Source organism: Geospiza fortis, unplaced genomic scaffold (genome assembly GCF_000277835.1).
Source record: "Geospiza fortis unplaced genomic scaffold, GeoFor_1.0 scaffold139, whole genome shotgun sequence".
NCBI lineage: Eukaryota > Metazoa > Chordata > Aves > Passeriformes > Thraupidae > Geospiza > Geospiza fortis.
In genome coordinates this window covers 1,253,517-1,263,983 of record NW_005054406.1, presented here as the reverse complement: position 1 = coordinate 1,263,983, position 10,467 = coordinate 1,253,517, and the positions used below count along the sequence as shown (strand labels likewise).

General features: G+C 37.3%; 1 protein-coding gene across 1 annotated transcript in view; it reads right to left on the bottom strand.

Annotated features, from left to right (window-relative positions):
* Window positions 1-533: 533 nt before the first annotated feature.
* Window positions 534-10,467, bottom strand: part of EIPR1 (EARP complex and GARP complex interacting protein 1) — a 64,361-nt gene continuing 54,427 nt past the window's right edge. The window contains exon 8 of the mRNA XM_031061281.1: window positions 534-2,934. Within this exon, the coding sequence (XP_030917141.1) occupies window positions 2,760-2,934 (175 nt within the window). The 3' untranslated portion in view covers window positions 534-2,759. The remainder of the gene's footprint in view (window positions 2,935-10,467) is intronic.

The window sequence follows — 10,467 nt, the reverse complement described above, 5'->3', positions numbered from 1 at the left end:
ATAAGGCTACTTCATAATTCTTTGGCCATCTTTACTTCTCTGAACAGTCAAACTTTGCCATATTTTTCTGCAGCTCTTTTTCCAAAAGGTCATGAGCACACTGTGAAGCACATGCCTAGGCACAGATCCTTGTGGGCTTCCCTGGTAATTAATTTTTTGCCACAAAATGTGATGATTTATTCCTTCTTCCTATATCCTTTTAATCAGTTATTTAACCATCTTAGGACCCTTCCTTTCATCCTACAGCAGCTTGCTTGCTCCAACAGCCTGGGATGAAACCTTATCAAAAGTCTTCCCTTTCAGAAGGTAATTTCCATATTGTTGCCAGTGCTGTACACATAGCCCAGATCCTGCTTTACAGACAGCCAAAAATGATCAAAAATTGACCCTTCCCACTCTCCTGATTCTACTGTAATACATTTTCATCCAAATTGGACCTGCTAGTCCCTTCCTTTCCAGTGTTCATCCACTCTCTTCTTCCCTACTGAGTGATACACACATTTAACAAGACTAAAACAAAAGATTTCTTGATATTATTTGTTTACAGAGCTTTCCAGTTTATATAAGCGTACAATATTAAAGGAAATACAGCCACATAGAAATTAGCCTGAAATCTATCCTGCATTTATTACATGTTAAAAATCAAGTCAAACCCCACACAATGTTAGACAATTTCCCCGTCACCTTCACACTGCCACCCATATACACTGCCAGACAAAGTTTCATTAGACCTTTATTGCTCATGTGAAGAAAGCTTTAAGGAGTTCTGCTGCATACCAAAGATATACTGCAGAGGTTTTTTTCTTTTTTTTTTTCAGAAGGGGGGGTGGGGAGGGTGGCACACAGGCAGGACAGACACGATACCCAACAAGATTTTGTGTCTGATGAAAAGCTCCACATAAAAAGCAGCAGCCCAGCCAAGGATTTTGACGTTCTGACAACTGAAATACTATTGATTTGGAAATGTAGTCCTTCTTACAGTATACAGGTGAATAGCTCATGCCTAATTACAGATTGAAATGATTTGAAATAGCACAAGTTTAAAATATAAATGCAGAAAATCAGATAATCAGAATTTCCAATGAAGCATTCATTCTGAAGCAGATAGGTAACATCATTAACACAAATGCAAACAATAGTACAGATGATTTAATTGGATTACTTCACTCCTATGAATTTTTCCAAATAAGCTCCTTAAGAAAGCCAGAAATAGAATTCAACTGTCCTCTTTTCTGGATGTTTTGGCCTACAGCAGTCAGTCATGCTCTCCAAATGTGATCTCACTGAAGCAGCTGTGTGGACACAACAAATCACATTTGGACGTTTCGATCCAAGAGTGGGTAAGGACAAACAGAGGTGAGCAGCACGCTGTCCCTCACCACTAACACCAACAGTTGCCATAGCAACAGGAGGGATCACTGGAAGAGGTTGGTATTGATCTTTCCATCACATGTTCATTGCCATTTCTTCAGAGTAGTCTTAGACAATGCTACCACAACCAACACTGTCACACATACCCAAGTTCTGAAGCTAAAGGGAAATAATAGTGTTGAAAAGGCAGCAGGGAATAATTAATATTACAGTCAGCCTAGGTACACAAAGAGCAAGCAACAAATCTTCATCTTAGTGCAAGCTCTGCCAGGGGAAGACAGGATGTCAATATGTACAGGAATGTTTCACCATGCCTTCCACCTACACTTGAAATTTCCTGTGTATTCTCCTACAGCGCAGCATCTGCCTGTTCTCAGCATTTGTAGCAACATAGCAACCAGTGTCTAGGTCACCTATTGCAAAAAGCAGGATATAGCAAAGGATATTTTGTGCTTAGTTGCAAGCTTTTTACATCATGACAGCATACTGGAGATTGGCACAGTTCCAGTAGAGTAAGAAAGTCTAAGTAGACAAATATTAAAAGAGATTTTTCAGGTCAACAGTAGCATAGCTCCATAGTCCCTCACAGCACAACTTAACCTATAAATATGGGATAAGACATTATGTGAGTATATCAGAGATTTTGGTAAAGACTAATATTGTTTCACAAATGCAACAATATGTGTTGCAATATATGTATTGTTACATATATGTAACAATACGTATCTGAAAACTGCATTTAGTTCACAATTTGCAGGATTTTACTTTGTTGCTACTACCAAAAGGCTCAAATGAAAATTATGTTTTGAAGGTTTCACTTTCACAAAAAACATTCCTTCTGAAGACATGCAAAAATGGGAGAAAAAGTGTTTAAAATATTAGATGGTATTAAGAAAGCCTTTTAAGACCACTTACAACTGTATTTATAGCCAGAACAATTAGTGGAACATGGCCCTAGCTAAAAGCAGAAGGCTGCTTGTACAAGAAATGTAGAATATAATTCTGGAAAACAAGTAGATCACTTCTGCTACATGAACCCTACAGTGTCTCAATTTTGTATCAGCATAATAACATTTCTGTAATTCCTTATATTTGCATAAAGCTGATGTTATAAAGCAGTAGTATGGAATGTACCCATTATCACCAGAAACTTCAGAGTTCACAAACTGATGAACCCTTCAATCATCTAGGTAGCACAGCCTTCAGAAAATGCATCATAGTTTCTCAAGGCAAATATAAAAGACAAAATTACAAGTCTAATTCAGTATAGATATTCCTAACAAAATTGTAATTTTTATACTTAAAAAAAACAGATCATGAAAAAACCCTTTAACAATACCTACCAGTTGTGTACATCAAATTAACAGCTCCAGAATAACTCAAACAAATTATAACAGTATATGATATTTAAGGGCTCTTGGAACCCTGTTAATAACCAGTCTCCCATCATAACTTAAAGATGCAAACAGCCATGGGTCTGCTGAGGACCATTCTACTGCATATACACTATCTTCATGTTCTTCATAGGTAGCTATTACACTGTCCTGAAGTGGCTCTTTAATCCTAAAATTGAAAACAAACACCAAAAAAATTAGTAAGGATTTGTGGACACACTTGATTTCAAAGGCCATATTAAATGTCACTAACATCGAGATACATAAAATCCCATTTAAAGTATAAGAATGCAGTAGTAGATTCTAAGGGAATATTTATACCTTATGTTTCCATGTACTTATGTTTTACATGACAGCAAAGTCAAGTCAGTGCAAAATACCCCATTTACAGGGACAAAGTAACTCTTACTCTAAATTTCAGTGCATTTCCTGTCTCTCAGAACCTACACTAAGCATCTCTCTCTCACTCTTTAAAGCAAGTTAAACTACGTGGCATGATCTAAATGCACAACTTTTCACAAACATCTTTTCTCTCACCATGTTACATCCCATCCTCTCTCCCTTCATTGTTAAATGAATTCTTAAAATAATACACAGTCTTAAGAGATATGTAGATGGGTAAGAAGTTGCAGTCCCCTAAACCTCCCACGTTCTCCAGAATTATGGAAGGGGATGGAACCACCACTCTGATTTTTATCTCCCATTGCTAGAGTTATATCAGCACCAGATTTTCATCCACTACTGTATACCCCCCCTCTCACTGCAGCAGTAAAGCCCCTGGTCACCTACATCATAGGAGAGACACAGATTGCCTTCTACATTGTAAATACTCAAGAGATTTAGGAAACTCTCTGAAGTCCAAACCGAGTACTCAAGAGTCATTGATTGTACTCTGCTAACTGAGCACAACCCCTCCTGCCTCCATTCCCAAGGCCAGTCTGTCCTCTCAAAGCACCACTACAACACATTATTCTGTGGCTACAGGGTAGGGGAGTTTTCAGAGGATGACCTTAGAGCTCCTTTCAGCCACAGAGAATTGTCTCTGTCTGACAAGAATCAGTCAGCCCTTCAGAGGCATCTCTCTGCCTCCTAGAAACAGCCTTGCAGTACAGCTGCAACCCTCCTCATGGAAAGCAAAGCCAAAGAGCCTTGTGAATGTCACTCAATCATTTAAACAGATGCTGCTACTACAGAAATGAAGTGCTGTTATTGGCTGCCTGTGCCTTTTCCTGCTGCTCTCTGAAAGCATGCAGTTCTGCAATCACAAAGCCTGGATGGAGCACAGTAGGATCTTCTGCAGGGTATTGCTGCCCCACCTAGCCAGTTGAGCCAGCTGAGAATCTAACACTGCAATTAAAATTCAATTGAGTTTAATGAAGAAACCAAAAGCAGATTCATACTGTAGAATAGCTTCAGATATGTATTTTCAAGGATTTTTACAATTTACTTGTGCTATATTAAAGGTCAACTAACCAAAAAAGGTCACAGCACAACCAACACCCAGTCCCTGGTTAATTGCAGTTAATTGTTTTGCAGTTCTCCTGAATATGAACTTTGATACAAACCTACTAACAGCAGAGAGCTAATGAACACATACAGACACTGCATCTCCTGCAACGCATTTTTCTAACTTGCTGCTAATTGACATGCCTGGTTAAGTGAAAGTTGGTCACGTCCCCAGACAGCAATGTGCTTCGTGCAGGGCTCACCCACTTACCCACAACTCCATTATTCTGAAGGTTTCAGATGTCTCTCTGGATGAGCAGGGGAGTAATGCACACTGCACACAGCTGTCAGGGGACACGACCGACTTTCAGCTAACCAGGAATCTCAGTTAACCCAAGGCTGGGTAAACAAGGACAAATAAGCTTCTAGATTACACTATTTTCTGTATGCTCACAGTTGTTCCAGTGTTTCATTTAAATAATATAGCTCATCTAAATTAATTTACAGGAGTCATAAGGGGAATGAGTGTTCAGGAAACAAGCCTGTAGATGAATTTCTATTTGGCATTTCCATTTATAAGTACAGTTTTTAACTGGGTTTTTTTATTGTCTATACACTGAATTTCCTCTTAGGTATAAAAGTAAATTTTGTGCCTTCCCAGAAAAAGAAAGCATACTATTGCAATGTGGTTCTTGAGGCCAATGGCACAGCCTTGAAACAGTTATTGAGAATCAGAAAATCCTTATGGAAGTGATCACTTGATGTAAAAGAGCTAGATACTATAGAAGACAATCAGGATGGAAAAAAATCATCTCAAAATGACATGTGTTTCAGGAACAATACGGAAGATCCAAAAGAAACTGCTCATGAGCATCCTTTACAATCACAATGAATGAAAATAGATTAGCCTTTAAATTATGCAATGGGTAATGAGCCCAGAAGGATTCTGCTAGTGGAATAAAAACCAGAATTCATTTCATGTATATGAAAGACTGTTCTAAAACATTTTTAAAAACCCCAAAAACAACATAAGGAGCTGACTTGTTTGTGACGAGTTTTTTTTCCCTCACAACAGGATTCTCTTAGAGACAGACTACCTTACCTGATGCTAGGAGATTTCTGAGAAAACACCTCAGATTTCTCTCATTTTGGCTATTTTTGCTTTTCTTTGTAATCCAAGAATAGGCTGAGGACACTATTTTTGTATCTATATCAATCTAGGGTACTTAGAATTGTTCTGTTCCTGAGTCACACAACAATTTATGCACCCCAAATAAAATTTTACACATCTTTCACACATACTTATTTATTAAAGAATCATCTCAGATTAACAAGAAGAATAGCTGTACAGAACTGGATATGAAATAAACTTTCTTCTATACTACTTTAATATAATTCACATGGTTGCCAGAATACAGAGATACCTGTTTTTACTCAAAAGCTGCAGGTTATGGGTATAAAAACAGTTGTATGTAGCTACATATATAACATGTATGTGTGTACAAAACAGCATGGATAGCTACACTATACAGATATAGCGTAGCTATATAGCTAGTCCAGTGTGCCACAGATGTAGGTGGCTTGGCCTACTGATCCCATGACTGAGAGAGGGTACTGAGCAAGGCCAGCAGTTGGACTCAATGAGCCTTGTGGGTCCCTTCCAACTCAGCTCATTCTGAGATTCTGTGACTGTATTTGATAGCGTACTTGGTAATCCCTTGTTACACCTGGCAAGCTTAGTAATCTATTTTCTTCCTTGCCCCAGATCTTCTTGATCCTTAAAATGCTTCTTTAGTTTCTTACTTTCCTATCTGTTTTGAAGATTTTATTCTGACCAGATTAAAATACCTTTTCTTCTATATGTTCTTGCACTGCATCAACTGACAATGCACCGCATTCCTTTTGCCACCAAGAAATCGTAGTATGAAATGTGAAGTCTCTACCTACATCACGCATAAATTTCAGACCTGTACCACACAGAGCTGAAAATGGACCGTGTTTTCTCTGTAGTCTTATTCAAACAGCATGACCCCAACCAGCTTCTATGAAAGAAGAGAAGCTTTTATTTTACTAGATAACTTTGAGGTTAATTGTGTTACAGATTCAAGAAAGAAGCTTGTTCAGCCTTGGATAATTGTTTTCATGTAGAAAGCTGTTATTTCCAATTACTTCTCATGGTAACAACCACTTAAGTTTGCAGCGCTTGCAATTCTGTTTTGTCACCACAATGTTCAATAAAATATGGTTTTCAGTCAGCAAAAATCATTAATTCCTTATCACAGTCAAAATTAAATCCTCTTTAATCTAAAAATCACTATGAAATAGAAAGGAATCAATAGAGCAGCAGCATATGCTGCAGCATCTGAAAATGAATCCTGAAAAGCATAGCACTGGATTCTAGTTTAAGCCCATGGATGCACTTTCCTTTTGACTTCAAGAGAAAATTGTTTTTGGTAAGATTAGACAACACACTACTTGCCTTTTAAAAAGCCTGAATTCAAGTATATTTATTCTTGAATGCATTTTTAATAGATAATAATTGGCCATTCATACTATTCCAAACATCTTAATTTTTTTTTATTCAAAAAATAGCTTTCTGAACTGCTTCCCCAGGAAAACAGGAAAAGCATATTTTTATGTAACAGGTTTCATAGATGTCCTAATATGAAAAATAAATTGAGGAAGGTATACTTGCTGATGAGGGTTAAAGAAAGAAATACTACAGGAAAACCAGAAGCTTTTAAAGAAGAGTCTTGGAACTGAAAAGTGCTGCTGCACTACATTTTGCTCAGCTTCTTACACATCCAACAAAGTAGTCCTGAATCCTGGCATTCCCCAAAAGAGAAACTATTTAACCTGTTTTAATTAATCAGGTCTCTTGATTGATTCCATAGTATAATCCTGTGACTTCAGGTTTCTCCAAGACATTAATATCAAAAGCAAAATAACATCAAATTTAACACTGCTGACAGCTGTGTGAAAATATCCTGAAAGCCTGCCTCAGCACATTTGGCAAATGCTTTTCAAAAGATCAATGCTGACAAATCTCTCTCCTGGAGTCACAGATGCGAATACAAAGGTGCTACGTTAGATTGCACAGTTCATATGTAATAATGTGAAACCACATTATTTATTCAAAAATCTCTAAACTCCATTTCTATCACGAAAAGTGGATATCACCAACTTCTTTAGATAGAATTTTGAAGAAAGTCTCTTTCTACAGAGAGGGTAACCATCACCATTTTCTCTCTGGTCCATTCCAATAGCTGAAGATGTTTCCACACATAACATCTCATTAAAAACTTCATGATCTCAAGTGAGATACTCTGTACAGGAAGAACTAATCCTTTACCTCTCTCAGCATTAAATATAAAATATTGAGAAGTGCTTGTGTTAGATCTTCTGTTTGTATTTAAGGACATTATGGCTAACATCTATGACAAAAAAGATGGAAACATAAGCCTTCAGGAAAAACACTAAAACTGTATTTTCTGGTACAATCTTCAAAGGATAACAAAGATTATCATTATTTTAGAACATATCATCAAAAAATGTAACATAAGGGAGAAGGCAGCGTCCTGACCTTAGTAATCAGTTCTGCCAGTGAAAACAGCAAACATCTTAAAGCCTGTAAATCCCATAGAAAACTAAGGGAACTGGTAGCTTAAACTGCAAAATTAAAGTTTTAGGACGTCTTCCTTTCCAGGACTGATGCATAAACTCAAAATATTATTGACTATATAAATATTTTCATTTTTATGGATCCAGAATAAGTTTTTTCTCTTGAAGAGCAAGTCCTCCATTACCAGTTGAGCCTTGTCACAAAGTTCTGGCTACAGAAGTAATGAGGAATAAAAACACTGCTGTAGATACAGCATGTACGTTGCTGCTGGTGTTCCTATGACTCCAAATATTCTTCTCATGCTGCGTATCACCAGCATGCCAAACAAAGACCTACACAGTTCATAATTTAAACCTATAAGCTAAACACAGATATTGGAGTAACTGAAGAAAAGGAATCCTGATTGGCAAGTAAAGATGACCACACTAAACTGCAAGAACCTAGTAGCTTTCTTTTATTGTCAGAAAGAGCAATGTAGAGTTTAAATTACTATCAGAATAATTTAATACAGTAACATACAGACTCACTCACTAACATCAGGATTTTGAATGACCAAAGACTAAAGGATGGATGTAAGACACTCACTACCTCCCTTAGGAGGAAGACAGTTTCCAGTGCTCTCCTAGTATCTTACAGGGAGCTGACAGTCACCTTCAGGAGATTTAGGACTCAAGCTAGTTCAGTGTTGCAGGGAGAAAGTTCTTACAATAATAGGGTGCAAAGCCACTAAAGAAGGAGGTCAACGAGAAGCCTGACAAGCAATTGCATCCACAGATGTGGAATGATCCCATGTTTTCAAAGTTTTGTTCAAACTTAGGCATTGAAAATCACTCCTCATGTTCTTATCCAGGCACATTAGCTTTGTTTTGGGGATGAAACCTAAATGAACCCAAGTTGTACTCACCCTCATCTGTTCAATTTTCATTTATTTTGTACACTTTTTTCTACCTTTGGATCAAGGTGCTAGAAACTGAACTAGTACAGCACTTTGTTCTCAGTTGTGGGGTATTTTCCCCCCCATATTTGAACTGTGCTTTAAATAATCCAGACTGGGGACTTGACCAGAATATAGCATAGCTGTCCTATGGCCACATGCCTATAGTTCCTCTCTGTGGACAACTCCAGTCTCCTCTTAGACTATCTATTTTCAACAGTGGCTTTGTGCTTCCCATGCCAAAAGCACTGAAGCCTTTCTTAATTCGGTGCAAGAAAAGAAACACAGTTTGGGCATGTTTCTCCTAGACAAATTTCACAAAAACCATGCAAGCACAGCTGGCATGTTTTAGAATAAACAAAAACACAGTTAGTGAGAGCAGATAAGAATATGGCTGATAGCAAAGGAAAAGCATACACCGAAGAATCACAAGTCCTCAAAGATTATTCAGAAGGCAGTAAATGTCCCTGAACTGTAAATAGTCAGGGGCTAGCAACATATCCAGGGGAAGTACATCTCCTTTTCCTATTTCTATTATTTCCTCCTGACTACTATGAGACACCTGATACAGGCTAGGAAGACCTTTGACATGACACAGGGAAGCTGTCTGCTCTTACCTTTTTTGACTGATGAGAGAAACAACAGCAGCAGTTAAACAGTAGGGAAAAGACAGACTTGACTTAGAGTCTGATCTAAACCAGCAGTTAAGAGGAACGAGTAGTCACTTGATTTCAGCAAGAGATAGATCTTCATGCAACAGTCCTAGTTATATTGCTTATTCAAGCATGTTCTGGTCTCTAAGATGGCAGCAGATAGGCCCAAGATATCAACAGACAAACACCGAAGGAAGAACACACTAAGAAGAAATTCTTATGAAGAATCTTTATAAGACAATTCAAACTACCTTTTAGTTTGTCTACTCATTATGCAAAGAACTTGAATTCTTTTCTTTTGAAAAAATTTATATCTAAATAATTATTTTCAGTTGGCAACCTTAAAACCAGGCAACTACAGCAGTAAATCTGGCAAGAATTATTGAGTAGGTAGACTCATGCATAGCTCTACATGGTTGAACAAGGAAGGGTTAAAGGGACATACTATTTGTTTTTGTCTCCAACCAAGAAATAAAGTAAAAATAAGGAACATTACTCTAAAAGATATTAAGAATTAACAAGTCTTAAAGATCTCAAGAAGCAGTTTTAACTGTGCAATGTTTTCAAAATATGGGGACTTTACTAAGTAGAAAAAACACTAAACATTTGAAAATAAAAGTGACACATACTCATCATTTTTATATTTATTCCAAGGAGGATTTTCACAAGTGATTCTGTTCAGGACAAATAAAATGCAGAAAGAGACTTTTTCTTTCTTTCCACTTGATATTTTAACTTTCCGAGAGAGATACGGTACTCAGTCTGAGGGGGACTGGCTAGAGACACAAGTTGTACAAATACAGGCTCTTCCTGGTGTATTTCAAGATACACCTGAAAAAGACATTCTATTTATCAGTATTTATGTGCTGTTTAACAACAAATCAGATGTCCTCCAAAACAGGATAAATGAACCTTGTGAGACTATAACACTTTCTGGAAAGTCTAGAACATACCTAAGCAAAAAAACCCAAAACAAAACAAAACAAAACCCCCCAAAAACCAAAAAAACCACCAAAACAAAACAAAAAACAACAACAAAAAAAACCA